This window comes from Gekko japonicus, unplaced genomic scaffold (genome assembly GCF_001447785.1).
Source record: "Gekko japonicus isolate JY-2015 unplaced genomic scaffold, Gekko_japonicus_V1.1 scaffold10, whole genome shotgun sequence".
NCBI lineage: Eukaryota > Metazoa > Chordata > Lepidosauria > Squamata > Gekkonidae > Gekko > Gekko japonicus.
This window is the reverse complement of record NW_015167526.1, coordinates 2,745,927-2,761,937: the sequence shown is the minus strand read 5'-3', so window position 1 is coordinate 2,761,937 and position 16,011 is coordinate 2,745,927. Positions and strand designations below refer to the sequence as shown.

At 49.1% G+C, this 16,011-nt stretch overlaps 1 protein-coding gene across 1 annotated transcript in view; it reads right to left on the bottom strand.

Moving 5' to 3' along the window:
• The window catches only part of BRAP (BRCA1 associated protein), a 50,639-nt gene extending 39,717 nt beyond the window's left edge, over positions 1-10,922 (bottom strand). Inside the window, exons 1-4 of the mRNA XM_015413236.1 lie at positions 10,736-10,922; positions 6,646-6,807; positions 4,939-5,134; positions 3,143-3,332 (exon numbers count right to left, since the gene is read on the bottom strand). Coding sequence (XP_015268722.1) covers positions 3,143-3,332; positions 4,939-5,134; positions 6,646-6,807; positions 10,736-10,817 — 630 coding nt within the window. The 5' untranslated portion in view covers positions 10,818-10,922. The remainder of the gene's footprint in view (positions 1-3,142; positions 3,333-4,938; positions 5,135-6,645; positions 6,808-10,735) is intronic.
• Positions 10,923-16,011: the final 5,089 nt, after the last annotated feature.

Sequence of the window (16,011 nt, the reverse complement as noted above, 5' to 3'; positions counted from 1 at the left end):
CACCACGTATTCTGGGATCAAACCAGTAACCCTCTCTGTGTTGGGAACAAGCAAGTTGCCAATCCAAAGTTTAAAAAAAATGACATTAAGCTACATTTCGCTTAGTGGTTGAGTGTAGTTAGTTTGGTGTAGTGGTTAAGGGCATGGACTCTAATCCAGTAGAACCGGGTATGATTCCCCATCCTCCACTTGCAGCTGCTGGATGACCTTGGGCAAGTCATAGTTCTGTCAGAGCTGTGCTTGAAAGAGAGCAGTTCCTGTCAGAGCTCTCTCAGCCCCACCAACCTCACAGGGTGTCTGTTGTGGGGAGGGGAAGGGAAAGGAGTTTGTAAGCCGCTCTGACACTCCGTTGGGTATTGAAGGGTGGGGTATAAATCCAATCTCTTCTTCTTCTTCAAAAATTATCACAAATTTCTAGGCATCGGAAGTTTAGAGCCAGCTTTCAGTTTTTAGGTCTGGAATCCCCCAGGTATGGATACCACCACCATCTGCCTACACACTTCTTGCACAGCCACAACCACCATGCAGGTTCCCTGAGAGGAGAATTTGGTTTTTCCAACCTTAGGGAGCAGGTTTCCAGACCCAAGGCAGACCTCGCCCCGCAAGCCTAGCAGCTAAGATCCCTCTTCCTCGCACTCGCCTGAGTCACCGCCTTCAAGTCCACGTACAAACTAAATCACGCAGACGATGCGGAAACTGCGCTGCAGACAGTAATTACAATTAAAGGCCATTTGGAGCAGGAAGCTGGGCAATTTGAATCCACTATTAGATTGAAGGCCCTGAATGTCTCTGAAGGAGAAGAGCGTGGCAAAGTGAGCAGCGCTCGGACACAGAGGCGGTCGGCCAACTCTTTGTAACTGTGCATACCTGAGGGGAAATGCTCCCTCTAAGCTGCGGAGTCTTGTGAGCAAAAGTTCTACTTTGTGAGCAACTGGCCTTAAAGTTGTGAGCAGGCGATTTGGCTGTTGCATAAATCAGTTTGCTTGGAGCCATCCTTCCTGAGCTGAGACAGAAATGTGTGAGCCAGAAGATAAAAAACTGTGAGCTGGCTCACACGAACTCAGCTTGGAGGGAACACTGCTTGGGGGACGCGGTGCCGTCCCTCCCCACTTTCCTCTCTTTCACCACCCCTACCAGGAAGTGGTGAAACTGATATCCCACCCTCCCTGAGTTCAGTCAGTGGCACAGACAGTCCCCCACAACAGTCAGTGGCACAGACAGTACCCCCACAACAACCCTATCAGGTAGGGTTAGAGGCAGAGAGAAAAATAGATCAACTTGGTGCAGCAGGTATCCCAGCAGCTCTCCCCCCCCCCCAATTTCAGGGTTACAAGTAGCCGAGGAACACTCCTTGCCGATTAGAATTTACTATCATTAAGCATATGAAATTCCAACAATATAATTTTACGATAATACAAAGGTGTCAGTCTCCAATTGTTCACAAATACAAAATTTCACAGGGAAGGAACAATAAATGGTAGACACCTACTTCAAAGCTTGTAAAAGTAGCCAAAAAGGGGGAGCGGGGCTGGAGTTGCTCCCAATATTTAACCGTGGACAATGTAGTCCAATTACAATGGAGATAGCAACGTGTCCAGGTTTCCTGCACGTTTCAGTAGCCTTCTACTGAAGAACCTATTTGCCAAATGAGAGAACAGACAGCGTTTTGTGCTGCTTTACTGTGTGTAAATTGTGGTTTTAATGTTTTGTATAGATTGTTTTAGATGAGTTGTTTTATTGTTTTATTGTTGTAAGCCGCCCTGAGCCGCTTCGGCGGGAGGGCGGGATAAAAATCAAATAAATAAATAAATAAATAATAAATACTCTTGAGCATTGGTTCCATTGATAACTCACGACCTGGAAGAAGGCTGCTGAAACATGCAGAAAACCTGGACGCATGTTGGCCATTGATAGCATCTCCTTGTGAAACTTTATGTTTGTGAACAATTGGAGACTCTTACCTTTGTGTTACTGTAAAATTATACAGTTGGAATTTCATGCGCTAAATGATAGTAATTTCAAATAATCAGTAAGTAGTAAATATTGTACATGGTATTATTGCTACTTGTAATCTTGCCACACCGTGTGTTCCCGGTTTTGCCTGTTACCCCATTTCAGGGTGGCATGCATAGCTCTTAGGTAAAGGTAAAGGTTTCCCTTGCTCGTAAGCCAATCAAATCCGACTCTAGGGATGCGGCGCTCACCTCCGTTTCCAAGCCGAAGAGCCAGCGCTGTCCGAAAACGTTTCCGTGGTCATGTGGCCGGCATGACTAGACGCTGAGGTGCACGGAACGCTGTTACCTCCCCACCGAAGCGGTACCTATTTATCTACTTGCGATTTCTTGCTTTCGAACTGCTAGGTTGGCAGGAGCTGGGGCCAGAGACGGGAGCTCACTCTGTCATGCGACACACTCGGGTCTCGAACTGCTGAACTACTGACCTTCCAGTTTGCAGCTCAGCGTCTTAACCACTTACCCAACCCGATTTTATCCATACAACACCCCTAGAAGAGTAAATTAGAAGGCGAGCGCATTGCAGGCCCCAGGTCTAGAGCAGGGCAGGCATCGGAAACTGGGTTTCTATGGCCCAAAATGAACACCTTTGCCATTTTCCCCACTGAGAACAGTTTCACTGAAGGAGCCTGCGGAGATATTTATAGATTTCCAAAAATCTGACAACTCAAAATCTAAATAAAAATTGATGTGTATTGTAGTATGATGAACTTAAGTGGTTCTACATAGATACTGTTGTAAAAGTTAATAGCAGAGTATATTATATTTGCAAGACTAGGTAGATTTAAACACATGAAGTTACAATCTTTTACAGTTTCACTTGGGAATAAGTACCACTGAATTTTAGCGCCATCTTTTAGGCTAATCACTGTGTTTCCATTGTTTTAAATTGTTTTAACTACGTATGATATGAATCTATTATGTTGTACACCACCCTAAGCCCTGTTGCAGACGCTGATGTGGTCTGAGGCCTCCAGGGAGCACCCCGAGGTGTCCACACTAGGCGCTTTGTAACGGACACACTGCCAAATGGACACGGGTGGAGCACTCTTTTCAAAGGCCTAAGAAGCATCCTATTTAGAGAAAACCCTTCTCCCTTCAGCCAGCTTTTAATTATTATTTTTTTTTACCTGTGTACTAAACTTGATCAGCACCATGTACTGGTTCGGTGTGGAGTCTCGGATGATCTTCATGTGTTCGATGACTTCATAGAAAGACGCCACAAACTTCATGAGATCATGGCTCATCATTGTGGAAGGAACTGTGAGGATACAGAGCATGGCGCTGCGCCGCACGTCTTCCTTCAAGGAGGTCATCTTGCTGCACAGACAAAGGCAGAAGGATCAGTTAAGTTCGGCAACGTTTGACTGTCTCAACCCAATTCTCAGCCGTAACAGAGAAGACATTTATCACTGCTGCTAACAGAAGCAGCGACACTTGATGGGTTCCCGCGTTCTTTTGCTCTCAGCGTTATGTGGATTCTGACTCTAATACATGTCCACTGGTCAATGTATCCCTATAACATACTGCAACAGATCAGAGCCAACATCGGGATTTTACATACTGTTTTATCACTGTCAACCAACCAGACCTTGCATTTCATAAAAAGGCAGTCTAACCAACTATACATAACAAATTGGTCCGTTACCATAGTCTTAACATAAGCACCTCTTTAGAGATACTGATGTGAGAGAACTTGCAACTTAATCATAGCTAACAGGCATGGTTAGAATGAAACACGGTCTTCAGTGTTATTGTTTTAATTCCCTAGAACATTCAAATCTCAATCAAAATCACCTTTAGTGCACATCTACATGAGGCATAAAACTCCATGAGTGGAGGACCCAGCATATTTTTTTAAACAGAAAATTCCTGGGAGCGCCATTCCCGGACATTCACATAATATGATCCATAAAAGTAAAAAACCCCAAGGGCCTGAACTTGTCACAGGTTTGACTGAGGTGCAGCAGAAACTGATGAGTTACCACTACGCGAACAGGGCCAGGGGTTCCACCAGCTGGCACGCTCCCTCCATGTGGGGCAAGCGTTATGCCCACTGCTTGCCATTACATCTAAGCAGATCGATTAGCAAAGAAAAGACTCCCTGAGGGTAGAAAGCTTGAAACCCTCTGCTTTAGAATGCCAACACACAAGCATTTGCTGTTGTATGCACTCACGATAAAGATTCCACACTGGCAGCCTACCCACGCAGACCTGAAGAAGTGAGCAGTGCCTCTGGGCAGTTCCTCCCCTGCCACAAATGTTGTTAGTTTTTAAGGCGCTCCTGGACTCTGGCTCTTTTCTACTAGTCGCACAGACCAGATCAAACATCCCATCTTCCTCCTAAGAAATCCTGGGGTTGAATCCAAAGGTTTCCTTCCATGAGCAGGGAAACTCCTTTGAAGCCAAGCCTTGGAGGCCACACTTCCAGGTGATGGGAGTTAATGAGCACCACACATGACCAGTGTTCCCTCTAAACTGAGTTAGTGTGAGCTAGCTCAATTTTTTTAGCCTCCAGAAGGATGGCTCCAGAGCAAACTCATTGATGCAGTAGCCAAATCGCTCGCTCGCAACTTTAGTGCCAGCAGCTCACAAAGTAGGATTTTTGCTCACAAGACTCCACAGCTTAGAGGGAGCACTGATAGTGAGTCTGTCCAATCAACAAAGTGGGATATTCAATAACTAACGCATTAGGACATTACTAGATGTCCGGAACCACCAGAAAGAACAGGAACATGGCATAAGTCTTCACATGACACATTAAGCCAAACTGTGGCTCAGGAGCTACGCGCGGCTCTTTCACACATTAATGCCAGTCGCTCACAAAGTAGAATTTTTGCTCACATGACTCCACAGCTTAGAGGGAGCGTTGTACATGACCCGGCAGCCTTCCCTCGTGCCCCCTCAAGCAGCCCTGTTGTCTTACTTGGTCTTGTAGAGGTGCATAATGCCATGAACAATTTCAACAGACGGGTTTCCACTAAAGAAGGATATCTGGTCCGGAAGCTGCTTTGAGGGTGAATCCGGCGCCGTCCCCACACTCTGGCCATCGTGTTTGCTCCGATCCTCTGGGGAGGAAGCCTCAGAGGCTTTGCCTTCTTCCATGGCGGCTTTCATCTCATCTTTCCAAATAAAAAATAGCAAGGGAGACCCAGGTCAGAAATTTCTTGCGAGAAAATCCAGCCGTGCAAATGCCTTGTTTTCAAGCACAGTGAAAGGAACCGAACCAAACAGGGGCCCTTTGGAAGCTGCAGCGCTCAACGCTTTCGAGTCACGTATCAGACTGGAACTGTTTGGGGCTGGCTTGGTTGGGAAACAGCCTGTAGCTAAAAAGCTTACCTACGAGACCGCCTCTCCCCATATGAGCCCCGGAGGGGACTGAGGTCCACAAATCAACATCTGTTAGTGTTCCCCGGCCCCAGGGACATCCGGCTAGCCTTGACCAGGGCCAGGGCTTTTTCAGCCATGGCCCCTGCCTGGTGGAATGAGCTCCCGTGTGAGATCAGGGCCCTGCGGGACTTACTGCAGTTCCGCAGGACCTGCGAGACGGAGCTCATTTGGTTGAGGCAGCGGCCGTCCCCCCTCTCCCTCCCTCCAGCTTTCTGGCCCTACGTTTTTCGGCACAATTTTCCCAGGCCAATTGTCCATCAGCCCTGTTCTGACTAGTCACCTGACAACTTTTGTAATTATATGGTATTTTATGATTTTATTGTGTAAACTGTTTTGTCTATTTAACCGTTGTACACCGCCCTGAGCTCATTGGGGAGGGCAGTATATAAATCTACTAAAATAAATAAATAAATTAATAATAAATAGTCACAGAACCAGAGCCAAAGGAATCAAGAGGCCGTCTAGCCTTACAACAGCACACTAGATGAAACAGCACTGATTGGTTAAAGAAATGCTTGTTGTCAGAGAGAAAGAAATCACAAAGGAGTGAACTTGCAAAAGGTGACTCTGCTATTGCTATCGGCTCTTCTCTCCCCCCCCCCCCCCCCAGAACAGAACAGCTATCCTGCACTGCCTACTTCCGCCACGGTAACACCATTCTGGTCACTGTCTTAAAAAGCATCGCATGCTAAAAAATCTGCCCAGGAGCCATCCAAAATTCTGGGGAGTGCTTCTGGTGTATTTTTCAAGAAAGCGTTGAACCAAGTACGTAACCGGGAGATTATATTCTTTTTTCATTTCTCTTTGCTCTGGCCACAGAATCAATAAACAGAGATCAGATCTGGGAACTCCTTTCAGCTCTGCCTTTGAAGAGCCTTCCCAGTCCACTAAGGTTTCATGCCAAAAAGAGCACAAGATACAGTTCCCCTGCCTCCCCAAGACCAACGATCTGTGCCATTAGGGGGCAGCAGTGACTTAATGGAAAAGAGACTAGGAAACCCTGCCTCTTCCAGGGGACGGAAGCTCGATCCCCTAGAGACAAATCCTACTTGGCAGACAGGCAGGCAAGTGGCTTTCCACAAGGCTGCTTTTAGAGTGGTCCAGCTGCTGTAAGGAGGCAGTTTGCATCATGGAGACACAGAAACCTTGGCTTAACTGACACCCCCACACCGCCCCACCACCAGAAGAGCACTTCTTGCATCTGTGCTGGGTGCAGAAGCCCAGAGCGGCAGTTCCAAAGTACCTGAGTTGGGCTCTAAAGTCTCAATGATCATATCCGTCATCTCCCTGCGGCCGAGGTGCTGGTGAATTATGGCTGCTTTCTCCACCGGCGCCTTCCCTTCCAAGCAGGCCGTGGCTGCAGCTAGTGCCGTCTTCTGGGTTTCCTCATTAGACATGTCAGTGGCTAAGCAGAAAGAGTGGTTCGTTTCATTCTAATGACTACCGGCCAGCCAGAACAGAACAAAGCAACCACAGCCACACGAGACCCAAGAAGCCTGCATGACAGCAGCACTCAGCTATTAAATCATGAAGGCCTATTAAGATTCCCTTCCTCTCTGTCAAGTCACTCATTCCTTGAGCTACAACACACCCATGGCCTGGCTTAGCCTATCGGAGGTCTGTACTATTTATCAGGTGCCAAGCATGGCAGGAAACAGCACGACACAAACAGCCATTGCAACACAGCTATTTGGGATTTTCATACTGGGATAAGGAAGAGGGCGCTGAAGGGCTCTTCTTTCTTTGACAGGATCTCTCCATGACATGCCTCCCTCCCCTCCTGTCAACGTTATCCAGGACAAGAGAGGACGATGCTTGTTTAAATGGATGAGACCACAGGCCAGTTTGGTATAGTGGTTAAGTGCGCGGACTCTAATCTGGGAGAACCGGGTTTGAGTCCCCACTCCTCCACTTGCACATGCTGATGTAACCTTGGGTCAGTCACAAGCTCTGGCACAGCTGTCCTTGAAAAAGAGCAGTTTCTGTCAGAGCTCTCTCAGCCCCACCCACCTCACAGGGTGTCTGTCGTGGGGAGGGGGAGGGAAAGGAGTTTGTAAGCCGCTCTGAGACTCCAAGTGAAGGGCGGGGTATAAATCTAATCTCTTCTTCTTCTGGTTAAATGGAACTTCCACCTCCAGAGGCACTACGCTTCTGAATACCGGTTGTCTGGGGGGAGACTGATATCTGCTTCCCCTTGTTCGCGGACTTGCCGAGGCACTGGGTTGGCAGCTGCTAGAAAAAGTAGGCCAGTGCAGTTGAACCAGTGCCCTGATCCCACAGGGTCCTGCCTATGCTTTGGAGTGAAGAAGAAGAAGAGATTGGATTCATACCCCGCCCTTCACTACCCAAAGGAGCCTCAGAGCGGCTTATTTTTATTTATTTATTAAGATTTATACCCCGCCCTCCCCGCAGAGCGGGCTCAGGGCGGCTTACAAGGGGCAAAGCCCAGATAAAACAGATAAACTTACAAACTCCTTTCCCTTCCCCTCCCCACAACAGACACCCTTGTGAGGTAGGTGGGGCTGAGAGAGCTCTTGACAGAAACTGCTCTTTATCAGAACTACGGCTTGCCCAAGGTCATCCAGCCAGGTGCAAGTGGAGGAGCGGGGAATCAAACCCGGTTCTCCCAGATTAGAGTCCGCGCACTTAACCACTACGCCAAACTGGCTTTGTGGTTACAGAAAAGCCCTGGCTAAAGGATGTTCCGGAAATCCTAGTCCACATGAGAATCATTTACTTTATATATATAGTCCATCTTTCTCAGAGACTCAAGGCACATTATGCAATGTAAGTCAACACAGTCAGTGGGATGTGACATCTCATGAGTAATTGGAGTAGGCAGAAGCCACGTTGAGGGCAGGGCAGTTAAAAGAATCCAAGGTTTGTTTTTAAAACTATCATTACCTTAACAGATCCCACCAACTTCCTCTTCTTGTACCCCCCCCCCACAGAACCTGAACAAGGGGCACCTTTCCAAGTGCTCTCCCTCACTCCCCCAGCATCTTTAACAGAAATAAAGGAGTTCAACTCTCATGTGTGCACAAGCAGCAGTATTAAAAGAATCATTCAAAACCACTCAAATTTTATAGCACATATATTATTTTACAAGGGAAACTTAAAAATAAGAAAGAGGCTCAGCCTCAGGAGAGAGAGATCAGCCTGTTAAGAGTAAGACGCCTAAAATCACTGGTTATTACAAGCTTTTTATTTTGGTACAGCAAATTTTTCAAGTGGACAAAGATCTCACTTGGTATGCCGCAGGAAAAAACCTTGGAGAAAAAGGGGGGGGGAACTCAACCCAAAATGTAACTGCGATCTAAGAGGGTCAAGCTAACAAACACACACACACACATATATATATACACACACACAAATATTTATTAAGGTGTACACTTTTGATCATCAATTGGATATGTAAAACAATCAGTTCTGAATGAAATAAGCTTTAAGAGTCTGATATTTAGACTATTTCTTTTAACCTTATGTATGCTTTATTTATGTGTACACCTTAATATTTGTGTGTGTATATATATTGTTAGCTTCATAATGAAGGAAAAACCACTACCTTAAAAACATCTGTTATTGCAATGGCAGTATATTTGTTCATCTTTAAGACAGGCCTGCAACTAGGATTTCTAGGCTTACTAAGGGTAAGGCTTGAGAGTAGGGTACAAGGGTTACTAGCCCACTACACACACAACCCATCTCAGTAAACTGCAGTATGAAGACTGACTACCTAAGTGAAAGAGAGGATCAGCTCTCTTCCAGTGTACAAAGTGTTCTGGGCTCCCTGGAGGAGATAGTTACTTGCCACAAGCTACAAAGCAAGCAGCTATTGGTGAACCTGTTATAAAAAGCAGTTCAACAGTTTCCACTTAACAGTTTCTAATATTTTACAAGGCCTTTTATTTTTACATACCCCCAGGAAGATCCCCAACCTATGTGGCCACCCAAGGCATGCCAGCCAGTGCATGGCCAAGTTTGGTTGCTTTCATAATGAACACAAACAAATCCCCTTTACTATTAAAATGGAACAGTCACCGAAGAATCTTGTGGCACCTTTAACACATTTATTAAGGTATAAGCTTCCATAAGCTAGACCCCACATCGCCAGATACGTTAGTGCTGCCACAATATGTTTGCTTAGACCAAGAGTGTCGAACTCATTTGATATGAGGGCCAGATCTGACATAAATGAGACCTTGTTGGGTCGGGCCATGTGTGTCATAACACGTAATGCCGGGTAGCGGAGATATAAACTTTATAAAGGACACAAACACAAAGGGATTTTTTTTTACTTAAAATAAAAATCTGCTTAAAACATTAGCACTCCTGCAATATTTTGTTTATTTAATAGTGTCTGATAACTGACGCCTCTTGCTCTGAATTATTGCATCAAAATGTGTGTGCTGTTGCAATCCTGAGTATGCTGTTCAGGTGTGCATCTGCAAGCTGCAAACCTACGATGACGCAGCAGCAGCAGAACTGGAAGAAGCAGCAGAAGACAGCCGGTTCCACTGCTGGCCTGATAGAAGCCCTCCGGGGGCCTGATCCAGCCTCCGGGCCTCATGTTTGATGCCCCTGGTTTAGACTATGACCTTTTTGTTATTTTGGTCACGGAAGACTAACACAGCTCTCCCTCTGGAAGTAGGAATACGGGAGAGACTTCTGAACAAGGAGCCTCTGTTTGACCATCACAGAAAGGCCTCCTCTCTTCTAAGGAGAACGCTGCCAACTTTCAGGAGGGGCCAAAAACAAGAGATCATGGGAGGAAGTGGAGTTCCAAAAACATCCGTGACAAAAATAAGTCAATAAAGGTAAGTTGTAAAAAACCTTTACTGTGGTGATTTCTGTAGAAAAATTTCTCCTATTATCGCTCACACGCCAACGAATGCTGCGCGACGAGAACAATCCGTTTCACAACGTTTGCCCTATCTGAGCGTGTAGCAACCCCAGTTCTTATCAACCACTACTTATGGACTCCCCGAAGGAAACATTCCCGGTTGACTCTCTAATAACAGGAGCCCCAAAGCCTTCAGGGCTGCTCTGGAAGGCGGGCTCTACGGCACCAAACCCTGCCGTCCCCAGAGCCCGCTCCCTCGAAACTCCAGGAATCCCGCAACCGGGAGTTGGCAGCCCACCTATGGATCTGTCTGGCCCCTCCCCCCGCACTTGAAAGCCAACTGCCGCCGCCTCCGCCGCCCTGTCCCGTGGTAGGGAGTTCCACGAGCCCCGCGCCGACTGCGCGAAGGAGTCCGTCCTCCCCCCCGAGACTCCCCTCCCTCCCACCCCCGCCGCGCCAAGAACGCGCCTCCGTCAGGCGCCCCCCTCACCGGCCGCGCTGTAAGGGAAGCCGCCCGGCACGGGCGACGTCTCGGCCAGCTCCAGGCGAAGGACCACCAGGGACACACTCATAGGGCCCGCCCGTGGAGGGGCTGCCGGGCCGGCGGGGCCCGAGCGCGCGAGAGGAAAGAGGCGAAGCGAAACCGACGCCGCCACCGACGCCGCCGCCTCAGATTATGAGCCACTTCCGCCTCCCTCTCCGCTGACCCCTGACCTCGCGGCGTCCGCCAGACGCGCCTGCGCAGAGCCTCCGCCGGTCACGTGGCGAGCCGGTCAGCTGACCGGCGCGGCTCGCTCTCTCTCCCCCACCTCCCTTCAGTCCCTTCTCTGTAGTGGGACGCTCCGCTCTCGCGAGAACCGCCAAGGAGGGCTCGGCGTGGTATCGCCTCGGGTCAGAGGTCGCGGAGGGTCTGTTGCTTGGCAACGGAGTATTTTCCTCGGGGGGGGAGGGAAGTAAATAGGGTTGCCAACTGTCGCCTCGCAGATTCCTGGAGGTTCGAGGGCAGCCCGTGGAGTCTGGGCGAGCGAGGTAGCTCGGCAGGGACCTAATTCCACAGACTCCACGCACTGAAGCTGCCAGTTCCTCCAGGGGCTCTGTTGCCTGCGGATTACTTGTAATTCTAGGGGGGGGGGGATCTCCAGGCCTCACCAGGAGGGTGGCAACCCTATGGAGAAGAACGTATTGGGCGGGAAAACACTGCGGGGCAGCGACACAAAGGGGAAAACTGAGGCAGGGCGTAGTGGGGTTGCCTACTACGGTTGCCACCAGCCTCCAGACTAGAGATATCAGTTCCCTTGGAGAAAATGGCACCCCATGGCTGCTGATGTACACTGCTGAGCTCCTGCCCTCCTCCTGAGCGTCTGCTCTCAGATCTCCCGCAAAATTGGCAGCCATAGGGGCTGGCTGGAAGACAGGGTGGCAGCAAAGACCCTGTGTTGACAGGCCTGCCTGGAAGGGGGGGTTGCCATAAGATGTGCAGCACAACCTTATGCATCCTTGTCACTGGGGCTTAGCAGCAAAAAGGTGTGGGGCACCTCACAGGCTTTCCGTGCCACCCATCTGTAGAGGAGGGCACACTGATTTTCAGAAAAGCCGAACCCTTCTTCCGTTTTCCGTGAAGGGGCACTTGAAGTTGCAGTGCTAATGTGTACATCTTAAGGTATGCCGGGGAGATCGACAGGCGCTGAAGGCGCTGCCACGTTGCTTTGAAGGTTAAAAATGAAAAATTAGGTGTGGCACTGTCATACAGTGAACCCGCATTTGCTCCATGAGCTCTATAGAAGATACTTTGGCATGGAAGGAGTATTGTCCCATGTGGTTTCCATAAGATAGCTCCAAACGCCATTTGATAAATCAGCATTAATATCCTACCGTTACAGATGGGGGGGGGACTGAGGGTGAGGGATAATGACTTGCCTAAGACACATAAATGAGTTATCTGTCACTCCTGTCCTTCTTCCAAGATGGCCTAGTCCCCGTCCCCCCCAATTTTATATTCACAATTACCCTGTTTAGATAGGTGCAAGCAACAGGCCCAAGGTTATCCAGTGAGCATCACAGCTAAGTGCCGGTTTGAGGCTGGACTTTGCAGTACTCTACAGTACTCTTGCATGGAGCTGTGGTGGCTCAAGTGGTTAAGACGCTGAACTGCAGGCTGTGGAAGGTCGATAGTTCAGGAGTTCGAGACCCGAGTGCCGCATGATGGAGTGAGCTCCCGTCTCTAGTTCCAGCTCCTGCCAACCTAGCAGTTCGAAAGCAAGAAATTGCAAGTAGATAAATAGGGACCACTTTGGTGGGAAGGTAACAGTGTTCCGTGTGCCTTGGTGTTTAGTCATGCCGGCCACATGACCACGGAGACATCTTCGGACAGCGCTGGCTCTTCGGCTTTGAAACGGAGATGCGCACCGCAACCCTAGAGTCGGATTCGACTGGCTTTCGAGCAAGGGAACCTTTACCTTTACCTTACAGTACTCTTAGATAGGAACTCTCGGTCTGTGGCAAGGGATGGTCTGTATTCTTGGTGCTTGGGGGGGGGCAACAGTGGGGGTGCTTCTAGTGTCCTGGCCCCACCGCTAGACCTACCTCCTGAAGGCACCTGGTATCTTTGGCCACTGTGTGACAGAGTGTTGGATTGGATGGGCTGATCCAACATTGGCTTCTCTTATGTTCTCTTTGCAGAGCCAGTTTGGTGTAGTGGTTAAGAGTGGCAGAACTCTAATCTGGAGAACTGGGTTTGATTCCCCACTCCTCCACATCCAGCCAGCTGGCGGACCTTGGATCAGTCACAGCTCTCTCAGAGCTGTTCTCTCATTCTCTCAGAGTTCTCTCAGCCCCACCAACCTCACAGGGTGTCTGTTGTAGGGAGGGGAAGGGAAGGTGATTGTAAGCTGCACCGAGAATCCTTCAGGTAGTAAAGGGTGGGGTATAAAAGCAACTCTTCTCTTCTACTGATCAGACACTCAAACTCTTCTGTCACACTGGCTTTGGAGCTGTGTTCCCTCTAAGCCGAGTCGGTGTGTGCTAGCTCACAGTTTTTTAGCCTCCAGCTCACAGATTTTTATCTTGGCTCAGGAAGGATGGCCCCAGAGCAAACTCATTGATGCAGCAGCCAAATTGCTCGCTCACAACTTTAATGCCAGTAGTTCACAAAGTAGAATTTTTGCTCACAAGACTCCACAGCTTAGAAGGAACATTGCAAGTCTGGAGGACCTGATAAAATGGACTCTCTGGTCCGCCATATCTTTTGCCACAGCAGTCTTCGAGGTGCCCCCACAACCCTCTTGGTTGCTTTCGCTACAATAGAACGGAGGTGGTTCCCAAGTAGTAAAGTGAGGATTTGTGTCCTTCCATGAAGATAGAGGGCAGCTGTGTTGGTCTACTATAGAACAGCTAGATTCGACAAAGGAAGCTCTGACTCTCAAAACCTCATGCCCCGAAAATCTTGTTGGTCTCTAGGATGCTATTAGGCTCGAATATAGCTATCCTTCAATCTAATTCCTGTGTGTGAGCTCTGTTCTTAGAACAGTGGCAAGAATGGCTTTTCAAAATGTAAGGAGTACTTTCCCCTAAGTTCTAACTAACTTAGGGGCTGTGGCTCAGTGGTAGAGCGTCTGCTTGGCATGCAGAAGGTCCCAGGTTCAGTCCCCGGCATCCCCAGTTAAAAGGACCAGGCCGGAGGTGATGTGAAAGACCTGTGCCTGAGACCCTGGAGAGCTGTAAGGAGGGGCTGTGGCTCAGTGGTAGAGCACCTTCTTGGCAGTCAGAAGGTCCCAGGTTCAGTCCCCAGCATCCCCTGTTAAAAGGACCAGGCAGTAGGTGATGTGAAAGACCTCCACCTGAGACCCAGGAGAGCTGTAAAGAGGGGCCGTGGCTCAGTGGCAGAGCATCTGCTCGGTGTGCAGAAGGTCCCAGGTTCAATCCCTGACATCTCCAGTTAAAAGGACCAGGCAGTTGGTGATGCGAAAGGCCTCAGCCTGAGACCCTGGAGAGCGGCTGCCAGCCTAAGTCGACAATGCTGACCTTGATGGACCAGGGGTCTGATTCAGTATAAGGCAGCTTCATGTGTACCATCAAAGAATCCACTGATCTAGAATTAGGGGTGAGGTCTTCCAACCATATTTGAACTCAACACCTTTCATGTTGGATCTTAAACGTAGCCCACGTGTCACGCTAGGGGTTCAAGAAGTGGACACCAGCTGGAAGGAAGAGTGTGTAATGTAGAAGTTGCCTTGCAGGGGGCACTGCAAGGCTATTTTATTTCCTTGGGTTGTTAAGGACCACATGAAACTGCCTTCTACTGAATCAGACCCTTGGTTCAGCAAAGTCAGTATTGTCTATTCAGACTGGCAGTGGCTCTCCGGGGTCTCAGGCAGAGGTCTTTCACATCACCTCCTGTCTGATTCTTTCAACTGGAAAGGCCAGAGATTGAACCTGGGACCTTCTGTATACCAAGCAGATGCTCTGCCACTGAGCCACAGCCCCTCCCCAATGGAAAAGTATGTAGAGTCCAGAAATTTGGGGAGATTTATTGTACCTTGTATGTTTTGCGTTTGGATTTGCAAACTACCTTGAGCCAAAGAGGCAAGGTTGATATAAATCCTTTGAATGAACAATTATGCTGCGATTGGCCAAAACAAAAAGGGAGGGGGGGGGAATGCTTGTAAAATGAAGATCCTCCCAAGCACAAGTTATCTACCAATCAGAGACTGCAGAAGACAGTACATAAAATGCAGCTGAGAGCCAATGTGGTGTAGTGGTTCGAGTGTCAGACTAGGATCTCAGAGAGCCGGGTTCGAATCCCTACTCTGCCATGGAGGCTCGCTGGGTGACCTTGGGCCAGTCACACACACTCAGCATAACCTACCTCACAGTGTTGCTCTGAGGATAAAATGGAGGAGAGAATTATGTAGAGGAGAAGAGATTGGATTTATGCCCCGCCCTTCACTTGGAGTCTCAGAGCGGCTTACAAACTACTTTCCCTTCCCCTCCCCACAACAGACACCCTGTGAGGTGGGTGGGGCTGAGAGAACTCTGACACAAACTGCTCTTTTTCAAGGACAGCTGTGCCAGAGCTTGTGACTGACCCAAGGTCACATCAGCAGGTGCAAGTGGAGGAGTGGGGAATCAAACCCGGTTCTCCCAGATTAGAGTCCGCACACTTAACCTCTACACCAAACTAAGCCACCCAGGGCCCCTATTGGGAAGAAAGATGAGGTATACAAGAAGTAAATAAATAAACTGCGATGTGCTTCTGGACCTTTCAGCTCTGTGTACCGTTTGTGAGGGAAAGGCTTGACGATCTGCCAGCCCACATCTTCTGGTGGTCCCCGGCCCCAGGGACATCCATCTCGCCCCGACTAGGACATCCATCTCGCCCTTACCTGGTGGAATGAGCTCCCGTATGAGAGCAGGGCCCTGCGGGACTTTTTACACTTCCACAGGGCCTGCAAGACAGACCTCTTCCACCAGGTTTTTACTTAGGGTGGCGGACATCCCTCCCTCTCTCCTGGGCCTCCCTTCAGTGGGTCAGAACTGTGTTACCATCTAAGGACCAAAAGAGATGGCATCTGTGAGGCTTTAACTATGGCCCCGGTCACACGGGCCGGATATCGCGGGGGGGAGGCGTGGCTAATTGCCCCGGTGCAGTTTGATCCGCGATTACGGGATCAGACACGCCGGCGGCACACCACGGGTCCTTCACTTGGTGCCGGCGTGTAAACGAGGGGCCGGAGGGGAAAGCCGCGCGCCGGCGCAATCACACCGCGG